The sequence below is a fragment of the Cervus elaphus genome, chromosome 17 (genome assembly GCF_910594005.1).
Source record: "Cervus elaphus chromosome 17, mCerEla1.1, whole genome shotgun sequence".
In the NCBI taxonomy this organism is placed as follows: Eukaryota; Metazoa; Chordata; class Mammalia; order Artiodactyla; family Cervidae; genus Cervus; species Cervus elaphus.
The window spans coordinates 42,290,158-42,317,911 of NC_057831.1; the positions used below are offsets into that span (position 1 = coordinate 42,290,158).

The 27,754-nt window shown below is 39.1% G+C and overlaps 1 protein-coding gene across 3 annotated transcripts in view; it reads right to left on the reverse strand.

The window, feature by feature from the left end:
- ADGRA3 (adhesion G protein-coupled receptor A3) overlaps window positions 1–27,754 on the reverse strand; it is a 124,400-nt gene that overhangs the window by 34,019 nt on the left and 62,627 nt on the right. For 2 of the 3 annotated variants that reach the window (XM_043870818.1, XM_043870821.1), the window contains exons 8-12: window positions 24,726–24,890; window positions 21,945–22,146; window positions 20,542–20,697; window positions 9,799–9,960; window positions 7,043–7,246 (exon numbers count right to left, since the gene is read on the reverse strand). In XM_043870818.1, the coding sequence (XP_043726753.1) occupies window positions 7,043–7,246; window positions 9,799–9,960; window positions 20,542–20,697; window positions 21,945–22,146; window positions 24,726–24,890 (889 nt within the window). The remainder of the gene's footprint in view (window positions 1–7,042; window positions 7,247–9,798; window positions 9,961–20,541; window positions 20,698–21,944; window positions 22,147–24,725; window positions 24,891–27,754) is intronic. The other variant, XM_043870819.1, reaches the window with a different exon arrangement.

Here is a 27,754-nt window from a genome sequence, read left to right on the forward strand (position 1 = left end):
AGATATCAAGGGAACATTTCATGCAAGGATGGGCACAATACACGAAGGAAATAATAAGGACTTAAAAAAAGTAGAAGAGATTAAGAAAAGGTGGCAAGAATACACAGAAGTACTGTTCAAAAAAGATCTTAATGACCTGGATAGCCATGATGGCGTCATTACTCACCTGCAGGCAGACATCCTGGCGTGTGAAGTCAAGTGGGCCTTAGGAAGCATTACTATAAATAAAGCTAGTGGAGGTGATGGAATTCCAGCTGAGCTATTTCAAATCCTAAAAGATGATGCTGTGAAAGTGCTGCACTCAATATGCCAGCAAATTTGGAAAACTCAGCAGTGGCCTCAGGACTGGAAAAGGTCAGTTTTCATTTCAATCCCAAAGAAGGACAATGCCAAAGACTGTTCAAACTGCCATACAATTGCGCTCATTTCACATGCTAGTAAGATGGTGCTCAAAATCCTTCAAGCTAGGTTTCAGCAGTATGTGAACTGAGAACTTTCAGATGTACAAGCTGGATTTAGAAAAGGCAAAGGAACCAGAGATCAAATTGCCAACATCTGCTGGATCACAGAAAAATCAAAGGAATTCCAAAAAAACATCTACTTCTGCTTCACTGAACACATGAAAGCCTTGATTATGTGAATCACAACAAATTATGGAAAATTCTTAACGTGACTGGAATATCAAACCACCTTAACTGTCTCCTGAGAAACCTGTATGCAGGTCAAGAAGCAACAGTGAGAACCTTACATGGAACAATGAACTGGCTCAAACTTTGGAAAGGACAATGTCAAAGGTGTATACTGTCACCCTGCTTATTTAACGTCTCTGCAGAGTACATCATGCAAAATTGCCAAGCTGGATGAATCACAAGCTGGAATCAAGATTGTTGGGAGAAATATCAACAATCTCAGATATGCAGATGATACCACTCTAATGGCAGAAAATGAAGAGGAACTAAAGAGTTTCTTAATGAGCGGTAAAGAGGAGAGTGAAAAAGCTAGCTTAAAACTCAACGTTCAAAAAACTAAGAACACGGCTTCTGGTCTCATCGCTTCATAGCAAACAGAAGAGGAAAAAGTGGAAGCAGTGACCGATTTTATTTTCTTTGCCTCCCAAATCACTGTGGATGGTGACTGCAGCCATGAAATTAAAAGATGCTTGCTCCTTGGAAGTCAAGCTGTGACAAACCTAGACAGCATATTAAAAAAAAAAGCAGAGACATCACTTTACTAAGACAGGTCTGTATAGTCAAAGCTATAGTTTTTCCAACAATCATGTATGGATGTGACAGCTGGACCATAGAGAAGGCTGGGCGCCAAAGACTTGATGCTTTTGAACTGTGGTTTTGGATGAGACTCCTGAGAGTCCCTTGCACTGCAAGGAGCTCAAACCAGACAATCCTAAATAAAATCAACCCTGAATATTCATTGGAAGGGCTGATGCTGAAGCTCCAATACTTTGGCCACCTGATGCAAAGAGCCAACTCACTGTAAAAGTCCCTGATGCTGGGAAAGACTGAAGACAAAAGAAGGGGATGACAGAAGATGAGATGGTTAGATAGCATCACTGACTTAAGGAACAAGAATATGAGCAAACTCCAGGAGATAGGGGAGGACTCTGACATGCTATAGTCCATGGTGTTGCAAAGAGATGGACAGGACTGAGCAACTGAAGAACAACACTATTTTTTAGGCATAATCAATCACACATTTAATAGACCAAGTATAGTGTAAATGTAACTTTTATATGTACTGGGAAACCACAAACTCATATAACTTGCTTCATTACAATATCTGTTTTACTGCAATTATCTGAAATCGAACCCACAATATTTCGGAGATCTGCCTATACTGTTGTAGGGTGGCAGGTGTTATCTGAAGCCTGGGGAGAGAAAATGCCTTAAAGTAACTGAATTACCATCTAGAACTTCATGTTCTGACTTCCACAGTTCAGAATTAGTTTTAACTTAAATAATCAAAACTGACAAACTATAAACACACATGAAATTAATGTCATCACTGAGCTCTTATCATGAATTTATTTGCATGCATTTCTGCTTATTTAGAATGACACTAAGAATAACATGGTAAGTATCCTAAGGGGTGTTAACTCAAATATTTCCACTAGATTTTATCATTCCTTGTGAAATAACCTGGACTCCGAAAACTACAGAATTGATAATTTAAAATTTTCTGAAATCCTAATTTTGTTTAAATTTCTAGAATTTTAGCAATAAAATTAGAATGGGTCAAAGAGTTAGCTGACTGAAACAGTAATTTGTTCATGTTTTCTTGACTATCTACTCACCGGATTTTAAGCAGATAGATGTTCAGATACATCCTAATTATTTTCTTATGTATAATTAGTTATTAACTGCATTCTACCTTTTGATTGTCTCACTGCTGAAGATTAACAAGGATTATGCTTGCTTTTAGAATTTTTTTTAACTGACTTTACTAATTAAGTTTGGCTGTTAATTTTTATTCAATGATGTTTATTGGATGTTTCATTCCTCTACTCATGGCACTGTGCAGAATCTGGAGATAATGAAATAAGCTATGGTCCCTGACCTCAAATATTCAAAATTTAGCAAGGAAGAGACAGCAACAATGATAAACCAATACAAGCTTAACATGTATTAAGTGCTTGCCTGTACCAGGCACTGTTGTGTATGTCTACATATTTGCCTCATTAAACCCTCTCAATAACCCTTTGAGTTTAACACCATTTCATGATCCCTATGTAAGAGAAAGGAACTGACATTCAAAGAGGTTAAGGTACTTGCCCAAGTTTGCACAGCTTTTAAGTGGGGGAGCAGAACATGAACACATTTTAGTAGCCATATCCTCTAGCTTCTCACTATAACTCAACTCACCAGCATATCAGCTTCTATTTATTCTGGACAATGAACAAAGCACTATGGAACTAACGGCTACAATGAATTCTGTCTGAGGAAAAAAAAAGGAAGCTGCCATCTGAACTGGTTCTTAGAAGAGAGTAACAGGTATCTCCCTGAGCAGGGTGATGACTAAGGGCATGAAAAGGGGCACATATGAAGGAAGGAAGTGTGAGAATGTACATGACTGGCTTGGAAATGAAAAGGATTTCATTTGGGCTAAAGCCCCCGATGGGATGACAGAAACGTGGGATGCATAAAGAAAACCTGATTTCCAAATTCCTGCCAAGAAAATTTTGAAAAACAAATTCCTTCTGGCTACATTACTGAATTCAAAACACCAACAGTTACTAAAAGCTCTTAATATTTAATAAAAAAAAAGGCAATATTTTGTGATGCTAACGAATCTGACTTATGGTACCAACAGTGGAAGGAAGCATCTGATAAAGAAAAAATTTAGATCGGGTGCTGAAAGAGTCATACCACAGGTTAATTCAATCTCCAAATGGTTGAATGGCTGTGGGCCAGCACTGGAGGTCATCAGTGACATAAAGAGCAGCTCTGACCTCAAGCAACCCTCAATCCAGGGCAGGAATAAGAAGCCCACTGGGCCCCTGTGTGTAACATGCGATGGCAGAGAGATGAGCAGAGTGCTATGTGCAAAGCGAGGAAGAGAAATGGAGATGAGAATGGGAGAGGCAAGGACTGACCAGATGGACTTAGTTAGGATTCTCGAAGGTTACATCTTTCTGCTGGGTGTTATCACAGAACCAAGCAGCTAGGGAAGGGAGGGGCATAGAGGAGCAGGGATTCTAGTAGAAGAATTAGCATGAGCCTGGCCTAAGTAAAACTGGTCAGTGGTTGGAAGAGACAATAAAGGAAGCTTTCTTTTATAGACAAGAGCAGATAAATGCCAAATTATTAAGTTAACTGACAGCCAGCCTCCTAAACGACATGAAGAATTTATCGTGGGATCTACAAGGTCACCTCCATGTTGGACAGATCCAGGGATAACGTTCACAATCAAACAGTGTGAACAGAGGGGAAGGTCCTAAAGGTCCTTGGTTCTGCAGGCCTTCAGTTGCTAAAGGGTGGACAGACTGGAGAGTGTTCCCAGAAAAAGGACCAGAATGTCAGCTGTGGAGGCACTCAGGGGGATGGGGGGTGGGGGGTGGCACAGCTATTCGCTGAAGGGTAAGGAAGCACGTCAACATTTCACTAACTGCCATGGTTGGACTGGTGTGCGTCGGCTGAATACTGCCCTAGGCAGACCAACCTGTAAGAAAAGCATGGATATTTTTTTAATCAATTTAATTGGAAGATAATTACTTTATAATATTTTGATGGATTCTGTCATATATGAAGAGTCAGACACGACTGAGCGGCTTCACTTTTCACTTTTATGCATTGGAGAAGGAAATGGCAACCCACTCCAGTGTTCTTGCCTGGAGAATCCCAGGGATGGGGTTGCACTGAGTCAGACACGACTGAAGTGACTTAGCAGTAGCATACATGCCTACCCACCTTTTTCTGAAACCCCCTCCCACCTCCATCCCCACCCAATCCTTCCAGGTTGTCACAGAGCACCAGTTTTGGGTGCCCTGCTTCAGAAAAGCATAGATTTTTAAGAAGAACCTGGAGACACAGAGACTAAACAGAAGCTCTCGATGGTATGGGCAATACAGGATGAAAGCCCAAACTGGGCTGTGATGGTAATAAAGAAAGTAAAGACAGGACAATAGGGATTCAAAAAATATGCAGAAAACAACTCCAGTCAGGCTCCTACAGCTAAGGACTGCCTTTTTATGGGTTTAACTTTATATGCTAGCATGTTCTTCCATCCAAGGGCAATACAATCAATTATGACATGTTCAAGATGTCTAGTTAGTCCATTGATGGCATTAAAAAAAAAAAAAAAGCACAAGCAAAGAAGAGTAAAAACTGCCATCATATAAAGTCTAAAATGTGAAAGTTTTCCATTAAAATGCTAAGGCATTTTGCATTGTCAATGCAAAATTTTTTAACTGACTTTTGCGTCATGAAGAATATGTTCCTTATTCACTCGGTGTAAGCATGTCCATCTATGAAGCATGAATAATAGTGTGATGCATCCTTGGTTTGTGGCCACAAGATGATCTTAAAATGATGGAACAGTATGAAATTGACAAATTTAAGAGTGTTCATTTAAAGCTTTCTACTTCAGCAGGTAAACTCTCCTTACCCAGAGGGGTAGGTTGTGAAATTGATGAAATGTTGAGTTTCATCATTTTTAATCCGTTCCTACCAACTGTGATCATCTAAGATAGAAGGGTTCATCAATTTTAAGTGTTCCTCAAAGACACACACCCCTCTCTTGTGGGCGCCTTCTGCACTATGTTTTTGCCAATACTACACTCTGAACAAAGGAGGAGACACTAAGGAGCTGCACGGCTAGGTGCAGACACTATCCAAGAGCCAAGAGTGATAAATATATCTTGCTAATTTTCCTCTGAATATACGGCATCAAGTAAATACATTATCATTAGACATCCTGATACAGTTGAGATAGCTGTCTTGGGCAGTGGGAGAAGTTAAGATTATTTCTAAATTAGGCAAACTGGCTCTCCTTATGGAGGTCACAAGTGTAAAGCATGACTCCAAACCCACTCCAATATTCTTGTCTGGAGAATCCCATGGACAGAGGAGCTTGGTAGATTCCCAATCCACGGGGTCGCAAGAGTCGGACACGACTTAGCAACTAAACCACCACCATACTAAACCACTAAAGTATGATAAAATATACTAATTCTTCATTTATCCATTCACTCATCCATTCAGTATTTATTGTGCTTCCTGTGTTCCAGGACACCTAAGACCTATTTGATTACTATGCAGGCATCAAGACTGGAATGCCTAGAATATCGTTTGCAATATAATTAAGAAACGAACTATAAAAAAAGAAAGTACTGTGTAATTAAAAACCACCAAGAACACAATTACACATAGCCACAAAAAACTCAATGAAAAAATATAGTTCCATTAGGGTGTCAAAACTGTACTTCCACCATTTGCTTCAATGTAGTTTAATAAAACACGCCTAAACCCCCAATTGTAAAAACCAATAAACATGCTTTTAATTTTGCTTGCTGCAGTGAAGTCGCTCAGTCGTGTCTGACTCTGCAGCCCCATGGACTGTAGCCTACCAGGCTCCTCCATCCATGGAATTTTCTAGGCAAGAGTACTGGAGTGGGTTGCCATTTCCTTCTCCAGGGGATCTTCCCAACCCAGGGATTGAACCTGGGTCTCCCACATTGCAGGCAGACGCTTTACCCTCTGAGCCACCAGGGGAGGCCCAATTTATAAACACACACGTGTGTGCACTTCTGTGCAAAAAATCTTGATATACAGCTGGCTTGATTAAATGCCTGGACTTTCCCATTAGGCCCAGGAGCACAGAGCCACGGGCACCGAATACTTTTAGGAAGTCTACAAAAATGTCTTCATGTCTTTAAAATCAGCAGCATAAAAATGAACTTTAAAGTCAAAGAAAATGTCTTAATATGTAACTAATATATTCATGCTTTTAAGACTCCAGTCATAAAATTAAATTTTGATACATTCATATGCAGAACGGGTCCAGAGGGCAAAAACGCCTAGGTCCATGAAGGCCATGATGTGTTCCTTCTTGGTCTGAATTTCTTTCAAAACAAGAACAAAGGCCAATTCTAATACACTTCTCCCTCCGAACAAACTTTAATAAAATTATTTTTGCAAAGCAGAGCATTTATTTAAGTGCAGTCACCCTCCATATCCTCAAAGGACTGATTCCAGGATCCTCTCGGATACCAAAATCTGTGGATGCTCAAGTCTCTTAATTAACATGGCATAATATCTGTATATAACCTAGGCACACCCTCTGGTATACTTACTTTAAATGATGTGTGGATTACTTATAACACCTACTGCAGGTGTTATACAAACAACTGTAAATATACTGTAAATCCTATGCAAATAGTTGCCAGCATGTAGCAATTTAAGTTTTGCTTTTTGGAACTTCTCAGGATATTTTTTTAAATTGGATATTTTCAATCTGCAGTTGGGTTATATGGAGGTATTGTATTCTAATCTAACTACAAAGTCTTAAATGACCACAGAATATAACATACCTTCAGAGCCAGACTTGAAAACGTGTTGGAAACGTTGCACTTAAAGCTCAGCTGCTTATCCAGGTTCCCATCGGGGTCTCGCCTCCCATAGTCGGACAGGCCTGTCCGGTCAGTGGCGGCCACTTTCTGGAACACGGTACATGTCATCCCAGTGAAGCCAGTAGCCTTGATGACATAAGCTTCCAGAGCAATATTGGGTGAATACTTCAAAAGTCAATCAAACAGGAGTTACAAAAGATTTATAACATGGGGGGAAAAAGCACTTTCAAAGACTTTTAAACACAAAATACTACATAAACTAGAAGACAAAGCTTGAGCTCTTACTAAACAAAGACACTGTGCAGGTAACTGGCAGAATCAAAAAAGATGCCAGCTACAGAAGGATGTCCTAAAATAACAAGATACCCACGAAGAGGAAAAGAGTAACTCACGAAGTATGGAAGGCCAGATATAAATGAGAAGTCGATTAATAATTTGAAAAGGAGTTGCAGGAATCTATAAGCTGAAAATGTAAGTATCCTGATTAAAAAAAAAAAAAAAAAAACAGCTAGAGAAATCAGTGGACCCCCTTAATGATCTTAGTACACTTAAAAGCTGCCTTACTCAACGCTTCATAACATCTTTACACTTCTTCCTTTCACAGGAACATCAACACTTGGCATTAAGTTTCACCAATAAAATCTTTATACAGACTCATGGCAAAGTTTTCTTCAGAAGAGGAAGGGAGGTGCTAGTCCAAATAGAAATGAATCAACAGATTTTGAAGGGCGAATTAGGCCAGAAAAGTCACCTGAAAAAGATGGCACCTGTCCTGACAATTTTAAGCAATGCAAGAGTGTGACTGAACTTGACAGTCTACCAAAACCTGTGGTCTGCCGATACAACCGACCATCCAGCCCATGTCCAGGAGCTTCCGGCACCGCTCCCACCCGTCAGAACCACGACCAGCCAACATGAGAAGTGGCAGGCTGACCGGTTTCTCTTACATCCAGCAAGATGACAGGATGTGCTGTAAATTCCAGACAAAATGGCATCTCCTTCCTTTAAGGATGGTGAATTCTATGTTTACTATGGAGGCAGGGCACCAATCTAAGTGCCATATGTGGACAAAGTTCTCCTTTAAACATTTTTTTTTTTTAAACATAGGACTTTCATGTAAGATGTCCAAAATCTATCAGGAAGATTAAAATTTTTAAATATAAGAAGGTAGAATGTTTTCAAGTACCATATATATAGTAGAGAATATCTGGCGGTTCCCCAAATTTTTAAGATTAAGAAATCTTTGCATTTAGTTTTGCCCCACAGATGACACAGTGTGAAAAATCTTACTAAATTCAATCATACTTACCTGAAAATTGTATTTGAAATTTTTTATTACTCAAAGACACATTATGATTATGATAAATATGTGAAACCTCAGTTGAAAGAAAACTGCCATTTTGAAGTGCCCTTAAAGCCATGTCATCAGCAGATATATTGTTTCTCAGGAACTTTTTTATACTTTGAAATGGTGTGAAAATACCCACTATGACCTCTATTATACCTGTGGGTTCTCAGGAGAATGAAGGAAACTCTTTGTGCTGAGTAATAAGCAAGGCTGAAGCACAGGATGGAAAATGGGTTTAAATGATCTGGGAGGACCAAGTGTGGCCCTCAAACTGGCAAGCTCATTTCAAGTAAGGTCACAGAGAGCACCTACCCTATACTATGTTGTCCTCACAGGAGCCAGTCTAGGCCTCCATCCTGTTTATTATTCAAGAAAGTAATACTAAACTTAACTGAACAAAAGGATCAATAAAACACAGCCTCATCAAAAAGGTTCCATCAATTAATGGAAAGACAGTAATTTTGAATTGTATAAAATCATAGGAGGAGGTAGAAAACATTCAACGAACCCACTAAAATAGTTAGAAAATGAAAAGCATGGGCCAGAGCAGAGTATGACTGCTAAAAGAATAAAATAAAGCATTATTTATCATAGTTCCCACATTTATCATATCTACATTTTAGAACCAAAAAAGTAAGCAGTACACCAAGAAATTCCGCACAAACAAAATTTAAGATTATTTAACAGAGTGATCATTGCTGTTGGTTAGTCAACTAAACTGTGTCCAAGTCTTTTATAACCCCCCTGGACCGTAGCCTGCCAGGCTCCTCTGTCCATGGGATTTCCCAGGCAAAAATACTAGAGTGGATTGCCACTTCCTTCTCCAGGGGAATCTTCCCAGCTCAGGGATCGAACCTGCATCTCCTGCATTGGCAGATGGATTCCTTACCACTGAGCCACCAGGAAAGCCCAAGAGTGGTTATTACATATAAAAAACTCACTTCCCCCAAAGTGGAATTGACTGAAAAATGTCAATAGGTTCACAAGAGTTGGGGGGAATCCTAGTTCCCTTTGAAATTGAAACCTGGGCAAGGAATCAAGCACTGTCTCAAAACATCCTTCAGGGCCCTGAAGTCAGTATCAGCTAGGATAGGAGGGCAAGGCTATGGAGTTCTTATTTGTGTTGCGGAAAGTGTCAGAGGATGAGATGGTGGTAACTGTTCAAATTACAAATTAAGCCCAGTTACCAAGAAAACAGACTATTCAGAAGCAAAACTGTCTTTTTAAATGTCTGAAAACAGGAAATTTTGTAATAATCAGCAGTAACAAAATCCCCACCCCATAGTGGGGATGAGACCTATCTATTTTGAGGTTAGAGCTGATTTCAATGAACCTTATCCTTAGAAACCAAGGATAACGTGACACTTACTGTTGAATAAACATGAGCTCCGTTTGCCAGTCGGTATGTGGCAATGCGCTGCAGACACTGAACAATTCTACTGCAGGCTTTGGCCTCCCTCTGCGCCAGCCCCAGGACACGTTCATCAGCCAACATGATGTTACTTGCAATGTCAACCATCACATCGCCGAGCTAGCAGGCGTGCAGGAAAGAAAAGGAAGATCTTTAATGCCCACACAGGAGGCTTTACATCATCAAAATCTTAATGAGACACCAAGATGGGCATTCAGTCTAAATTTTCACAGGAAAACCCACCAGGCACTTCACTCATTTCTCATTAAGGCATCTTCAGACAGGAAGAGCACAGTCATTATAACCATTTGGTAATATTTAGCTCAAAACAGTGTACTCACGTAACCACCAAATCATCAGTGAAAAGAGCGACATGTAGTACTCAAATTGACAGGTTGAGGGTGGAGGGTGCAGTCGGGGGAAGGCATTTATACTAATCAAGGGGAAGAAAATCACATGATTCTCAGAATAAACAGATCTCAACTCTGTCTGGAAAAACACTTACCTTCTTTTTGCATAAGTGTTACTTAATACGATCAAGAAGTATCTGGCGCAACATTAAATCAACTATACTTCAATTAAATTTAACTAAAAATAAAAGAATATACTGGCGACCTCTTTAGCATCCTGTCATGTTTAAAACTCTAGGTCTGTCCAACTACTGTGAGTTCTCTGTATGCGCTGGGCCATCACATGAGTCTGTGCACACATGATTCCCCTTCTCTTTATCTTGAATGAGCCACTTCTTCCCTGTCTCCCAACTCAAGGGATGCTTTTAGATTCAGATGGTCACAAAAAGAAATGAATCCCCAAAAGTGTCCACTTTCCCACTGCTTGTTTGTTTCATTTCCTGAATTCTTTTCATTAGCTCAGTTCGTAACTTACAGATGTAAACATCTGTCAGGCAACACCAGTGAACTATCGATGGGCTGCCGTTGCTGGTGACTTGTCCGTCTCGTATCAGAGAAGTGCACTGAACAGTCCAGGATAAGGAGGCAGCCCGTTGCCGGGAGGGTCTCCTATTGAGCAAAATGTTCACGAGAGCCAGAGCACACCAGCGTTCTGGAGGCAGCGCTGGAGGACTGACAAGCTGGCAGGTCCTCTAACCAAGAAAAAAGCCTCAAAAGCCCCAAAGCCAAGCCAGACTGCCAAGGCCATTTCAGCAGATGTCTTTTCATCACCCCAGAAGAGCCCAGCTGAGCTTTTCACCCTGTTCTGCCTCCAATACTCTTCCGGGGGTGTGTAATTATGAGGGCTCAGGTGGGTCTGGAAAAAGATCAGTCCTTCCCACCCATGCTTCACTTCAGGAAGGAGACAAGCCTGCGGAAATCTGCCGGATTCCACCCCCGAGCCGTGGAGCAGGGCTGGCACCTCCCATACCTTCTTGCTTTATTTGTGAAACAAGGATAATAACCATCCTGTCTTTTCTGAATGTTGTGAAGATTAAGCTCCACTAATAACTATAAGGCTCCTCAAACTATGCCTTGCACATGGCAGGCATTCAAAACACAGCTCTAATTTTACTGCTCTTTTTCTTTTTTTTTCATTTCCATCCCAAACTAAGTCTCTTTGAGAATGACAGGTTCTAGAAGAAGTGTTAAGAGGGGTACATTTTTAAAGTCTATATGTTCATGTATAAAGAGGAACAATGTACCTGGCAAAACTGCCTCTTGCTCCTCTGTAAAGCCCCATCACCTCATCCAATTCAAATACAGTTAATTGACTTCATACTGCCGTTACCATCATGTGTCACAACTCTGTCCTTATTTTAATTCCAATATAAACATGTTGGGGCAGGGACAGCACAATGTTCTACTTATATTCATACTCATTCATTAGTGTAACTCCTCGTATAAAAGCCAATAGCTATATAATACCCATTCACTCCCTGACTAAATATTTATTGAGGACCAAGGTGAGCCAGACACTATCCCAAGCAATGGAGATACAGTAGTGAGAGAAACATAAAAGGTCTATTTTGGAGTCTATATCTATCAGGAAAATATATAACAAGCAAGTAAATACATTTTTTTTTAAGTGACTAGGTTGTGATACCTGCAAGAGATGAAATAAACAGAGTAATAAATGACAGATAGAATTTAACTGCAAAACCCAATTTTAATGGACTCACATATTCTCTCAAGAGGCAACTCATTCAAACCCGAGACATGAACAAGATCAGCTGCCAAAGAATTAAGAAGAACCTATAATCAAACTATGTAGAATCCTGAGTCTGTTCATTTGATACAATTTATGAAAACACCAGACTTTCCTGGTGGCTTAGATGGTAAAGCGTCTGCCTACAATGCAGGAGAACCGGTTTCAATCCTTGGGTCAGGAAGATCTCCTGGAGAAGGAAATGGCAACCCACTCCAGTATTCTTGCCTGGAAAATCCCATGAACGGAGGAGCCTGGTAGGCTACAGTCCATGGGGTCACAAAGAGTCAGCCACAACTGAGCAACTTCACTTTCTTTTCACTTTCATGAAAACACCAGCACCTCAGAATATATTCCTAAAAATAATAGGTATGGGGGTAAATTTCACTTTTAACAGAAATGCTTATTTCTGGAGTCATGAAGATGGGTGGTGACCCCTGCATGTGTGAATCAGCCACTTACACAGCAACTGGAACAATAACTACCACCTCTTAATGGGAATTCAGAGAAGCTAGAGAATTTGGTTACATTTTTACCTCTTATTCTTACTTTTCAAATCTGTATTTTCAAAACTGTATACAAAATAAATAAGGGATGACACTGTACGGTATGTTCTATAGCTATCAGAAAAGAAATGGCCATTGCCTGCAAAAATTTAAAAGATAAAATACAAGAAAATACCAATTCTTCTCCAAGGCACTCCTCAAATATTTACAAAGTTATTCAAAAGAATCAGCAATTTTACAACTAGTTTGGAAATTTCTTTACAAGTTCTACATGTATGGGCTTTATGAAAATCCAGCATGAGACCTAACTGATACATCATCTCTTTTGAAAAGCTGTTTATTTTTTAATCAAGGAACTACAGCTATGGGTCACTAGCTAATGCCAGCCAAGGAATCTGACATGTGTCAATAACTGTTAAAAAAAGAAAAAAAGGAAGTATCTCTAAGAAGGTATAGAGCTAATATAAGTGGTTGCCCTAGTCGCAGATAAGCTTTTTTTTTGTCCCCCATTATTTCATTATAAATGGCTATGAATTAAAGAAACGGTTTTGTAGCCAAAATATACCCTCTAGCAAGCAATCATGAAACAACACATGCTTCTGGAGCTTGGTTATGGAAGTAGTTCTGAACCCTTCACAGTGGCAAAAAAGGACACAAAAAGGATAACAGTGCATGAAAAATCACACTGGATTAAAAAAGCACCCCTGAAATGTGACACGCAGGTACAGTTTAATAACTGCAACCAGTGTGCTGGGAAGCACTGTATTTCTCTTCGACCACATTCCCTGAAGGCCATGCCTGCCACGGAAGGGTCGGAGGAGTCAGGCACCTGCTCTGCCATCTGTCACACCAAAGGGTGAGGATCAAATGAAAACACTGTGAACGCACTTCATCCAGGATAAAAGGGAAACGAAATGAAAACACCACATTGATAACAATGAAACTATTAAATGTCATCTGTGGTAAGAGGCAGAAATATTTCATGCTCTTTTCAATATTTATGTTTGCAATCCCAGGCAAAATTAGATTAAAATCACCTGTAAATTTCATGAATGTCTGATGTTGGTTCACGAAACACACAATACATAAACTCAACTTGATGGTATTTGATTTTAATGTAACAGGAGTATAAAATAACACTGCAGCGGGAATGCTTATGTGCCTTGAAGTTAAGTTCTCCTGGGTTAACAGTTCAACCATCCCTTACAAGTTAAATGTCCATAGCAAATTATTTATCCTCTCCAAGTCTCTGTTTGCCCATTTGCAAAATGAGACCAAGAAAACTGCATGGAATGTCTCATTTCAGAATAAACTTAAAGAAAGAGAGAGAGAGGAGAAAGAACAGAAGGCAAATATCTTCATTAAGCAATACATACAGTTTTTGAGAAAAGCCAAGAAATCTAGTCCCCATCCCACATTCTTGTCTCAAGCACAAAGTCAGCAGGGGGTACCTCGGCAATTCTAATAACCAGAGAAGCAAGAATTAGAGACACATATACCACAGGGCAGTAAGCTGGGAAGTTGTCTGGGGACAGCCGAGATGGAGAGGGAAAGTACAGAACTGACACACAGTTCAAACTTGACTAAATAATAACTCAGCTGATGTCATAATTTTAGTTCAAGGAAACTTCATGTTTTTTTCCTAATTATGAATAAGCGTATTGATATCATTCCCATCTCAAAGTATGCTATATTGCCCTGATTACGTTAACGAAGGAAATGCTCTGTTGTGAAAGTCAACTTTTAAGACTGTGCTTATGGCATTAGTAACCAGCTTCAGCATCCTGAGGGCCTGGGGACCCCAGGCTGAACCCTGCTCAACTTGATAAGCAGTCAGTGTTCAAAAGGTCCAAACGTGATGGTCATCAGGACTATGGTAAAGATGAAAGCTCTGATGTCACTCTGGTGCAAAAATAAAGAGGATGACAATGGGAAAACAAGTGGGAAGCGGAAAGGATTGAAAATAATGTCACAGGGAATAAAAGTTGCATTTATTCTCTATTGCCTTACAGAAAGTATCTGAAGTAGCCTAGCAAAGTTTAAAAGATAATTCTTTTTAAATTAAAACATACATAGAGAGTGAGAAAGTGTGTTAGTCACTCAGTCATGTCAGCCTGCCAGGCTCCTCTGTCCACGGAATTCTCTAGGCAAGAATACTGGAGTGGGTTGCCATTTCCTTCCTCTAGGGGATCTTCATGACCCAGGGATAGAATCACAGTCTCCTACACTATAGGCAGATTCTTGACTGTCTGAGCCACCAGGGAAGTCCTGCTGGGAAATACAGGCTTAATAAAAGTCTCAAATGAGTTAAAATACACATCAATGGCAGAGTTAATGGGACTGGGGAAAAACTGATTCTTGACATGTTTCTAGTCAAGGCAGTGAAGACAACTGTTCAATTACTAACGAAAAGGAGAATATTTCCTCCAAGTAGACAGTCACTTTCATAAAGAAAATTCTTAGAACACGTGAAGAACACTATTAAAGAGATACCAAGTGAAATGCGCAACGCCCTCAGCCATACCTTCACAACAAACGGAAAGGCTTAATTTCTACGATCCCTCCAACTCTCCCACTGGAAGCAGATCTTGTTTTTTCCAAAGACAAAAATGGACATGCATCTCCCTTTCTGGAAGTATGGAGGACTAAGTACTATGGACAATTCTCCTGACAAAAGTGAAAAATGGTAAAGGAAAAAAAAGTTACCTTTTAAATGCACCATTGACCATTCAGAAAACAAAGGCTCCACAAGAGACCAACAGCAAAACAACAGGAATCTGAAGAGCTCTGAGGTTGAGCTCAGCTGACCACAGACGATGCTTTGACTTCCATGCAAGACCCAGTCCCTGCCAACACAGGCTAACAGGAAAAAACCACAGCATAAAGCCGATAAGCCAAAGGGGACACCAACAGGGTCAGGGCCAACCAGCATTAGACTAGCCTCCTGGAAGGAAGGGAACATCAAGGAAACTTGAAACTTGCTCATCTTGACTTTGGCACAAGGTAGGAGGTAAAAAAATCTCTTCCCTGTCAATCTGTCAACACAAGTCGACCTTCACACAGGACTGAGAACAGAGTTCTGTAGTCTGAGAAACCTCAAGCTGAGAACTACTTCCAATGTGAGAACTACTTCCCTCTAAGCCTGATATAGACCCCCAGCACCTAGCAGAAGCACATAAGAATCACACTTAGTAATGACACATCATACCATTCTCATGAAGGCCACTCGTCACCAACACGAATCAGCAGAGTTCTGGAGGTCCCCACCGATGTACAACCAGAAAAACAGGATGTATTTTATACGGGAACAGACAAGCCAACTGTTATCTACTGTCTACAGTCAAAACCGTCTGTCTAGAAAATCCCACAAAACCAACTAGAAAATTATATGAATGAATTTCATAAGGAAACCAGACACAAGGTCCACGTTTAAAACAATAATCAAGGGAAACTGAACACGGATTAGATATTTTATAATATTAAGGACTTAGAGTTCATTTGGGTGATATAATAACCATATCATGGTTCTATTTTAAAGTTGCTTACAATTTTAAAAGAAATTATGGATGAAATATGACACCTAAAATGTGCTCTTAAATGTTCCAGCATTGAAAGACAGAAAAACACAGAATAAGACAGAGACACACACAGAGAAGCGGGGAGAGGGGAAGAGAGAAGGAAGGAGGGACAGAAAACATAAAATGAGTGGACAGGAGAGATGAAGCAAGACTGGTAAATACTGAGAACTGTTGAAACTCAATGAAAGGTAAAACAAAAGTGTTAATAATAATATTCCTTCTCCTACACGTTAGGAATTTTCTAATTTAAAAGAAGTGTCTGAAAAGTTCTTAAAAAGTTAAACCCAAACAGAACATTTTTTTTAAAAAGAGGTAAGGATAGAAAAGAAATATACTACAGCGGCCCTCAATGTGGGAGACCTGGGTTCGATCCCTGGGTTGGGAAGATCCCCTGGAGAAGGGAAAGGCTACCCACTCCAGTATTCTGGCCTGGAGAATTCCATGGACTACAGTCCATGGGGTTGCAAAGAGTTGGACACCACAACTGAGCAACTTTCACTTCACTTCACTTCACAGTGGTGCTCAAAGCCTGTGCCAAAGACGTTGCCCAGTATCACCTGGAATTTAGTGGAAATGTGAAGCCTCAGGCTTCCCGCATCTGGTACCTGGTAGCATTCATGGGCCCCATGCAAGTTTGAGAAACCATGTTCTCAGAAGGATCAAAAAGCCAGAGGCTGGGTCTTTGAAAATGTTAACAATATCAGGAAGTCTAACAAGTAAGATCAAGGGAAAAAAACATTAAAAAATATTGAAAATAAAAAACTCACCAGTACAGACGTGATTATACCTTAAAATGAAAAAATGAAAGAACTTTAAATTTTAAAAATTCTGTACATAAAAATCTGAGGTGCATGCCTTACAAATTTAAAACTGGAGCACAGTAAGAAAAGTATAACACATAACTAACTCTAATCTTCATAAATGTTCTCATCTTTTAAAACGGATATATGTTTGTTTTCATAAGAGAAATCACTACAGTAAATATGGAACACACACTACCTGACAGATAACCTTCAGCTCTTTTTAAAAGACCCGGTAAATACCTCATTTAGATCTGGCAGTTTGATAGTTTTCAGCACCCATGCTAAGACAACAAGAGTACCAGCTTGTGTTGGCCAGACTCAATCACAGGTTGTTTATGAAAAACTCCACAGCACAACAACTTTTTGGATATAATACAAAAAATCAATTTAATTGTCCAATTATGCTATATGCATTTTAAGATACCTTAGCATAATTTTATGCAGTGTTAATTAACTTAAAATGGAGCCCTTAAGCCTTATGATTTCTTCTTAACATAGCAATAAACAGGGAAACCTTTGGCCTGCAATTTTAAGCTCCCAAAGAATCAAATGTCTGTCACTGCATCAAAGGTAGCAGCACATTTATATCTCGATTGCTCAATCCTGAATGACTGTCTGGTTTTCTATTTATACTTAATGGGTTTCCATCATTTGTTTCCAAAGATAGTTAAAATTCCACCTTCTACGTCAGCCAGTGACAGTGACAACAATCTCCTTCAAATTAAGTTTTTAGATAAGCAACTAAAGCAGTCTGGTGATTTTTTTTTAAAGGACTTCTCTCTCAGCTTCTGAGACCATAAGAATATTACTTTTCATAGGGGACACATGTAAGCCTATGGCCGATTTATGTTGATATATGGCAAAAACCATCACCATATTGTAAAGTAATTATCCTCCAATTAAAATAAGTAAATTAAAAAAAAAGAAATTGTGGGAATTCCCTGGTGGTCCAGTGGCTAAGACTCTGCGTTCCTGATACAGGGGGGCTGGGTTCGATCCCTGGTCAGGGAACTAGATCCCACATGCCACAACTAAAACTCTATGCAGCCAAATAAATAAAAATGTCTTTTTTTTAAAAAAAAGAAATTGTGAATGGCTGTGTTGCATATATACAACAAATGTCCGTACAGTCAAAGCTATGGTTTTTCCAGTAGTCATGTATGGATGTGAGAGTTGGACCATAAAGAAAACTGAGTGCCAAAGAATTGATGCTTTTGAACTGTGGTGTTGGAGAGGACTTTGAGTCCCTTGAACTGCAAGATCAAACCAGTCAATCCTAAAGGAAATCGGTCCTGAATATTCATTGGAAGGATTGATGTTGAAGTTGAAGCTCTAATATGTTAGCCACCTGATGCAAAGAACTGACTCATTGGAAAAGACCCTGATGCTGGGAAAGACTGAAGGCAAGAGAAGGGGACAACAGAGAATGAGATGTTTGGATGGCCTAACTGACTTGATGGACATGAGTCAGCAAGCTCCAGGAGCTGGTGATGGACAGGGAAGCCTGGCGCGCTGCAGTCCGTGGGGCTGCAAAGAGTCGGACACGACTGAGTGACTGAACTGCACCTGCATGTTGTTCATCTGTAACATACAGTATTGCACATCAACTCAACTTCAATTAAAATAAATAAATAACTCACACGCACAAAATTCCTCACACGCACAAAAAGAATGCTAATTTTCTAACCCTATAAAAAGTATATCCTAGCTTTGCAATGATAAAAATAGTTTCACCTATATTTTCTCACTTGCGTACACTCTGCAAGTTAAACAGGGCAAGCATCATGTCTCATTTTAAAAATAAAGGGTCCATGATTAGTAACTCACAAACCAGGTCCACTTCCAATCCTCAACAAGATGCTTCCCCCTAAGAATATGACAAAGCAACAAAGATCCAGACCATTCTTCCCTCACAGCAGCAACACAATGAAATGTACACCTCAGGGCATCACACTGCTGCTCCCGAGCTGGGAGGTGTACAGAAGTCCTTCACAGCAGAACAGGGCGGCAAGGGGATAAACTTCAGTCTATCACAGGATGATAGGACCTTTCCCTATGTCCAAATTCCAAATCCCATTCCAATTACTCTAGTGACCTGAAACATCCGGCTCCATGAATGACTTCTAATCAAGTGGGTGGCAACATGTGATTATACTCAACAAGGGAAAGCAGGATTACCACAGGGCCAGGATTCACACGGCTCCTCCCAGCACCAGAAAAATTCATCATGGGAAGCGGGCTATGGCCCAAGGACACAATCAAGCAAGGGAACAATTCATTAGGAAATTAAGGTCCAAAGTTCAGATAACAACTGTGAAATGCCATGTCATCATTAAGTGGTCTGGTGTCCTGAATGCCATTTATAAACATGTCACTATTTTCTTTATCAGCTACACTACATCAAATAAAGTGCCTAATGTATTAGAGCCACAATTTCAAAACTTATCACCAAAATGCAAGGTATTAATAGATACCACATGCGAAAAATTCCCTTGGTTTAATTATGTAGAGAAACAAGGGATATTATTGGGTTGGCCAAAAAGTTTGTTTGGGTTTTTCCATACCACTGTGCGTAAAAAGCTGAATGAACTTCTTGGCCAAACCAATATCATCTTTTAGCACATTGATGAATCTGAGATGCCCCACATAAAGAAATATATTAAGACTTTGTTTAGTCAAGTGTTTTCCCCACAGTACTTTTGGAATACCATGACAGAGCAAAGCTCTTCTAGAAAGTAAATGTAATACAGTTGAAAACTGCTGGATTAGACAGCCAAAGTTCTTGGGTTGTTTTCAGCCCTGCACAATTTAGCTCTAAAACCTTAGGTAAATTATTTAATTTTCTTTAGGCTTCAGTGTATGACCTAATCTAGGTTTATTCTAGCTCTAAAATTCATTTTTATGTGATTCCATCACAAGAGAAACAGTTTATATAAAGCTCTCACCTGGCTGGAAATAAAGTTTAAGAATATGTTAATCTGCAGCTAAAAACTTATTCAAAACATTATTTGCTGCTCACTCATTCTGAAAACAGTAGTTGTCAATGTCTTCGCCTAAAGGGTATCATGTGGACAGGAATTCATAGCTTTAACATGGCCCGTTTTTAAAGTCACTATAAATTTTCATGCCTCGTGTATCTTAATCATTTGGAATTTTGTTTTAAAAGTGCTAAAATAGTCTTACATTTTCTCTAATTTAAAATTAAATTTAAAAAATAAATAAAAGAACAAAAAAGATTCTACTTATTGTAAATTGTTAAGCATACAAAGATTTCTTCAACCAATAAATTTAAGTGGTGATTTAAAAAAAAACAAAGAAGGATGAAAACACACCAGTGGGGAGAAGGGAAATCCCAGGCAGCCTGAGAGATGCAGCCTGACTCACACATACCATGGATGCAGAAAAAGCTGCCTTCTCATGGGCTGGTTCTGCCCTACCCTGGTACCTTATTTCCAAGAAATAACAATCCACCTCTATTTCTCCCAACAAGTCCACATGACAGATGGGAGCATAGGTTTCTCAATGACAATTTTGGAAATTAAAAGGTATATTTAGTTCAAATACAGGAAACATAAATAAGCTTTAAAAATAGAGTCAGCTCTATCACACAACCACTTGCTGACATACTATCTGCTACAAATCTGAACCAGAAAATACCTCTTTTGATTTTTCCTCTTTGGTAAATCTTCCAAATTTCTCTATCATTTCAGCCACAAATATAACATCCATCTTGTCCGAGAAGTTGGCTGCTTCCACAGTGTAAGCTAATAATTGTCGGGCTGTAGCCACAGCGTTGGTAAGATTGAGGGGCATCTGTATTAAAAAGGCAAAAAGAAGTACTTAGCAAGTGAAGTGAAAGTCGCTCAGTCGTGTCCGACTCTTTGGGACACCATGGACTGTATAGTCCATGGAATTCTCCAGGCCAGAATACTGGAGTGGGTAGCCTTTCCCTTCTCCAGGGGATCTTCCCAACCCAGGGATCGAACCCAGGTCTCCCACATTGCATTTCACCTTTGCATTTCAAAACATGGCAATTTCAAAACTCTTTATCACCGATTCACTATGACCTTTCTAAAATGCTTTTTCCAAAACTGAGAAGACAAATTTTATTGGAAACTAACTGAAGGAATTTTCATTTTTTAACTTAGAATGAAATAAAACAATACATAGAAACACATCAGGGAGGGACCTCCCTGGTGGTCCAGTGATTAAGGCTGTGCTTCTAGTGCAGGGGATGTGGGTTTGATCCCTGGTCAGGGAACTAAGATCTCACATGCTACAGCACAGCCAAAAGATAAAAATAAACAAAGTTAAACGTTTAAAAAGAAAAAGAAAAATCAGGGACATAGCCTGCACCATCTCTTCATCTTTATCTATCTAAATCCTATATATATTCAATTCCAATTGCCTAGTAACACCTTTCCCAAGTATTCCAGCCAGGAGGGATCAGTATTTCCCCTGGAACTCCTGCCACTTGGGAGTACGAACCACTTACTTAGTACTTATCTGTACTGCCATGCACGGCCTGTGATGTTTTACATTTGTTTATTATTGACTTAAACACAACCCAGCACCAATCATTACAAAAAGTGTAGATCAGGTGCAAAGAGGCGTCAGAAAATGTGTAAAAGAAACCACCTGCCAGGTGCTTATATTCGGCTAAGGTTTAAAAAAAGACAGAGAAGCAGAGATGAGACAAGGCGTGCTAAACGGACAGCATAACAGGGATCTCTTGTGACAAAGAGATTGTAAAAGGAACTGAAGAGGGGGCCTCCCGGGTGCTCTTGAAGAATGGTTGGGATTCTGTTTGGGGATACAGATGACAAGGCATTCAAGTAAAGGCATAAAGCCAGGCCATGCCTGGAAAGGAAGAGTAATGCCGGAGAGGGCCCTGGATACTGGTTGAGAAGAATAGGTCTGATCCCCAAGGCACAGTCCAGGAAAGCACAGACACCAAATCCTTACGCTACACTAGTAGTAAAAAAAAAAAAAAGTATGTATTTGGTGTGAGCACCACGTCTTATTAGCAACCTCAGCAGACCTGAAGACTTTCCAGTTACCTGATTAAACATATAGAGAACTCTAGTGACATCGTTCGCATACTGGCAGCGGGAGTAATCATCATCCGCCCAAAAGCCCCCTCGATCACATCTGCGCCAGGCCTTTCTCTCGTCCTGGGCGTTCCCAGGGTAGATCCCACTGCCGTGGGCGTTCCGAGTACACTGCAGGTACGCGGTGATGCCCGCCAGCGTTCTGGGCCACCTAGGGAGACGAAGACACAAGAGAACCTACACTGAGATAAGTAACAGCAGGGGAAATCAAGGATCAGGACACGTCACGCAGACTCAGAGGAAAATCAAGGAGAAACAATACTCCTCTAATAAAAAAGACAAAAACAAAAAAAGTTAAAATGAACTAAAACCATTGTAAGCTATCCGCTGAATAAATTTTTTAATGCCATAACAGAATATTTTCCTAAAATATTCCAAATATAAACACGGAAATTGTACCTTATCAAGCAGAAAAGAAAAATGGTGCACCAAATGGTCTTGTTTCTTTACTTACTGTTACTTATCATTGGCTTATATAACCATTAGGTATATAAGGTCAGAATCTTTTCCAATATGAATAGAATTTGGCCTTTCACAGAGAGTTAGTATACTTGCAGAAAGGACTGACATCCTTAAAGAGGCCTGCCGGCAATGCTGGCCCTTCGGTGGCACCCAGGAATTTGGGGCTTTTTGTGTTCACAGTTAACTGGTAAGAGTGATTCACTTTACCTAGACAGTCTGGGAAAGCCATATGGTGTGCGCTGAGCACCTGCTTTCATCCTGGGGGTCTGAAATTTTGGAATGAGATAGACAGAGGTTGCCTTTACGAACATTTCCCAACAGGAGTTTTGGATGCTGAGACTCGAATGGGCTTCCCTGGGCAGAAACACTATACAGAGGCTGCTGCCTTTTCAAGGCTGGAGGAGGAGTAAGCTCTGCATGAGCCTCCTGGGAGGCAGAGATAATCAAGAACTTCCACACTGATCGCCCCAGAATCCATCTGTGTCTTTTCCCTTATTATCCGGCTAGGTATATTACTACATCATTACATCTGAGCTGTGACCACAGCTGCATGCTGAGTCCTGTGAGTCCTTTCAACAAACTTTTGCACTTGGGGGTGGTCTTAAAAACTTCCAATAACATATACAACCGAATTTATCTGACTGAAGCCCAGATAAATTGCATAGGTACTGGGCAAGTGACTACACCAACCTGCTGGCGTGAAATCAGCACTAACTGGACTGGGAGAAATCTTTGCTATTTGAGCTCTATTTCTCCAAAACTGGGAAGGAAAATAATGTATTTAATAAAAGCTACAGATGACTTACAACATATGAACTTCTAAATTATAATATCAGCCACACCAAAATGGAATGCATTATCAAAAACTTTATAAATAGATTAAGCAATGCTAAACTAAATCTTATTAATGCAGTGGAAGTTCTAACTGTATTATATCTTAAGGAGTGTCAAAAAATAAATAATTCATTAATCAGTTAAACAAATCCTTCTTCTATTTTTAAAAATGAAAACACTCCAAAACTACGAGTAAAGACAGACAATACAGCATAAATAGAAAATATACTATGATTATTTAATAAAGGCATTGAATGTAACAAAATTAACAAATGGTATCTATTTCACTTCAAAGTATACTGCAAAAGTATTACAAGTTAACAGTTAATCCACATAAAAGACTTACCTGTTGGCAACAATAAATTATGATTTCCACACACTCATATCCAGAAAAATTTTAAATGGGGGAGGAGAAAGGAATGTCAAAAGGCAATTTAAAAAAAAAAAATCAATGAAGAACTAGCTGAGCTAAAGTTGTTATTGTTTCTTCACCTTGGACTTGAAAGAATAACAACAAAGAGTTTTTTTCTTATCCTTAAAAATCAGACTTACAGCCACAAGGCAGCAGTGATACCAATCACAGACAGTGTAAACTGTGTATTCAAAAATCTCTATGCTGCTTTAAAGAGCTACATATTTCTCTTCATTTATATTAACTATAAACTGATTATTAAAATTCTGAACATAAAGCATTTTAGATAAATAAGTTTAAACATAATGTTTTTAAAGCAACTTTGAAAGTAAGGGGAGTCTAAAGTAAAAGTTGTTATCGCTTACAAATTCTAAACTTTCTACTACAAAAACAAAAACAAAAACACAGCATTTAACTCAGTCTGCTTATCCTAACATAGTCCAGCACCAGTGGCTTCCCAGCTTTCAGGCCACCCAACAGCTTTCATTTCTCAAAGTCCCCTTGTTTAATTGCTAGAAGAACCAAACAGGGGAGGGAAATTGGGTGTGTGTTTCTGCTAAGTACAATGTCTACCAACTGTCTGCAGTTAAAACTGAATTAACACAACAAAACCTTCCAAAGGCCATCCAAAAAAAATCCCCTTAGAAACAGGAAATGCTGTTAATCCGTCTGAATTTCACACTATTTGAGTGGAATTTCCAAAATGTTTCCTAAAATCGTGGTTCTTAACTACTACAACAAAAGTACAAAATAAAAATAAACACTTCTGGCTCAACCTTCAGAGACTCATCAATCAGTAGATCTGAGATAAAGTTCAGGCACCTGTTTTTACTTTTAGTCTCCATAAATGATTCTGAAATCACCATTTTAAAGAGTAGTCCTTAGATATATAAGGATATACATGTGAATACATTTCTCAAATTCTTACTGACGACAGGAGACCAATTACCTACATCTATGCCTTTGAGAATAAAAAGAATTGGGGCAAATCAGCCCCTTTCAGCACTCTCCAAGTCACTGACCTGAAATCCCCTTTATTGTTCACCACCCTCTCAGGAGGACAGTACTGCGCAGAGCTCTCTAAGACCACAATATCCACGGTTCTTGTATTGTTCCCACGTTTGGTCTGGACGTGGCAGCCCCAATTTCCAGTCGATCCAGCCTGAATATTAGAAATGGTTAGGGCACTGCATGAAGAAAGAGTTTAAAGAGAGAAAATATGGTTAGGCAAGAAGGGAGACAACGTGCTCTTCGATCATGCATTTAGCAAACATGAATGTGCACTGGAGGCTAAGCGCTTGCTAGATAAAAATGAATTAAAAAAATGATCCCTCCGTTTAAGTGCTTCAGCCAAGTCAAGAGCTGTAACGTAAGAATGAATGGAGGGCAGTGGCACCGAGACTCCAAGAAAAGGCAGAGCGGGCCACGCCACGGAGGGAAACCGAGAGCCAGACAGAAGCATCACGGCACTGCCTTCAGCAAGACTAACGGAGAGGCCGTGTGCTTTCCGCTTTGCGTCCAAGTTCGTTCCTATCTTTTCCTTTAGATCTCACATATGAGGGATAAAAACGGAAACAGACCCACAGACATAGAAAACAAACTTTTGGTTCTCAAAGGGAAAGGAGGGAAGAGGGATAAATTGAGTTTGGGATTAACATATACCTACTACTATACATGAAACAGGTAACCAACAAGGACCTAGTGTATAGCAATAGTTTACTCAATAGTTTGTAACAACCTATAAGGGAAAAGAATCTGGAAAATATATATATATACACAGAGGTATAAGTGAATCAGCTTGTTGTACACCTGAAACTAACACAACATTGTAAATCAACTACACTGCAATAAAAAAAAGAAGAAAAAAGATAAAACAATTAAAAAAACTAATGGAGAAGTTTCCAAGTTACATCTACCTTTTCAGATTCTAAGGAAAATATTCAAGCATGAAGTAGAATAATATAAAATGTGTAATTAATATTTAAAATGAAATATGGAAAAGGGGTGAAAAGCTATCAAGTCTCTAAAAAGATTTAATAAATTACCAATTAAGGCTTTTAAAAAAGTATCTTTTCATTTAAAAGTATACTTCAACTTATAATAACAGCTATATTTCTGAACAGCTGTCAGAAAATTCAACTTTCAAGATGACATCATAATTCTCTAATATAAAACTTATTAATTAAAGAGCAAATGGCAGAATCTTCAATTAGCCTTTATTCCACCCAACATGATCTACTATACTTTGCTTTTATGTAGATACAGATAAATCATTACACATAAAGCATGTATCATTTTAATTAACTCACTAAAGAATGCCTTGAAGTTAATACACACTTTTGTAGCTTCTTAAATCATTAATGGCTTACACAACAATAAATGCTCTAATAAAGACTTTGAGGGACTGTGATTCTGAACCAAATAAAATGTTTATCATCTTTACTAAGTTAAACAAATTAACACATTGAAATAAATATATTCAAGGTAAAATGACACGGCAGAGTTTGACATTAAATTTAAATAACCAAAACTCTGTCAACTGGAATTCTACTTTATATGACTCTACTGAACCAAGAAAAAGTATATAAAAATTCTGGGCAATAAAAAGCATTCTCTAAACCAGAAGTCCCCATATTTTCTCAGTTCATGGTACCTTCATAACTAGAATAACTTTCACAGTGCCTCTAGCCTAAAAGAAACACCTACGGTGACTGCAATGACTATACGTCCTAAAACTGTGTATATACGTCCTAATACCTTAGTAGCCATTAAAAAAAAAATCAATTTAAAATAAATATTTCATTCTTACATAATCACAACTGCTTCCTAATGGGTTGTGCATGCTTACTGAGCACTCCAAAATTAATCAGATACAGATCAGACAATGATATCTCTATTTCTTGTTCCAAAATGATTTTCATACAGTACTTGTTTTGCACCACAGTAATTGTCAAAATACCAGTATCTAAGATGACACAAACCAAAGGGATGCAGCATGATGTAATGTCAACACCCTAACTGCCTGGAGCTGGTAGCTGTGAGATGTCCCCAAATGTCCAGTTATCACTATGCTCAAACACTCAAAATACCCCACAGCACCTCTGTACGCTCACCGCAGTATCCCAGAGCATGTCAGCACACCCTCTGGGGAAAATGATCCTAACATTATTTAAAGATAACTTTCAGCAATACCTTCAATGTCTAAAACCAATTAGCAGAATAAACTTTTCAAGAATCCTCAACACAACACGTTAGGAGATTTAAGGACAGGGGTAGCTTCAGTTTCAGTGAGCAGTAAAAATACAAACTCCAGTTCTCACTAATGAAGGCCCAACGACATGCAAAGACCAATGAAGAATCGAGAGGTCTATGAAGTTAACCAATCCAAGAACCACATATTTCCTTCTCCTACAACTTTCTATTATTCTGGAGCTAACTCCGGGTAAAGGACTTCCCAGTCTTCATACGAAAGACTTTCACTTTGGTAAGTATTACTACCAACAGAAAAATGTTATGCGAAGTTACTATCCTTTGAATTCATTCTTTTTTAATGCTAAAGGAATTTAGATTAAGTTAAACATGACTTACAGAAATGAATTTATAAAGTAAATCTTGTTACTTGTTAGAAAATTTAAGAAGCCTAGATTGAAGCTCTTGGAATTATATTCAATATCCTGTGATGAACCATAATGGAAACGCATCTGAAAAAGTATATTCATATATATATATAACTGAGGCACTTTGCTCTATAGCAGAAATTAACACAGCACTATAAATTACAGTAAAATTTTAAAAAATAAATTAAAGCTTTTATTCAGACATTTTTAAAGCTTTACTGTTGTGAAAGTGAAAACGAAGTCACTCAGTCATGTCTGACTCTTTGCGACCCCATGGACTGCAGCCTTCCAGGCTCCTCTGTCCTGGAATTCTCCAGGCAACAATACTGGCGTGGACTGCCATTCCTTTCTTGGTTCCTATCAAACCACACTCCCTACAATTAACAGCTATAAGCTGGAGACAAACTACAGTACGGCAACTATGTGAACACAGG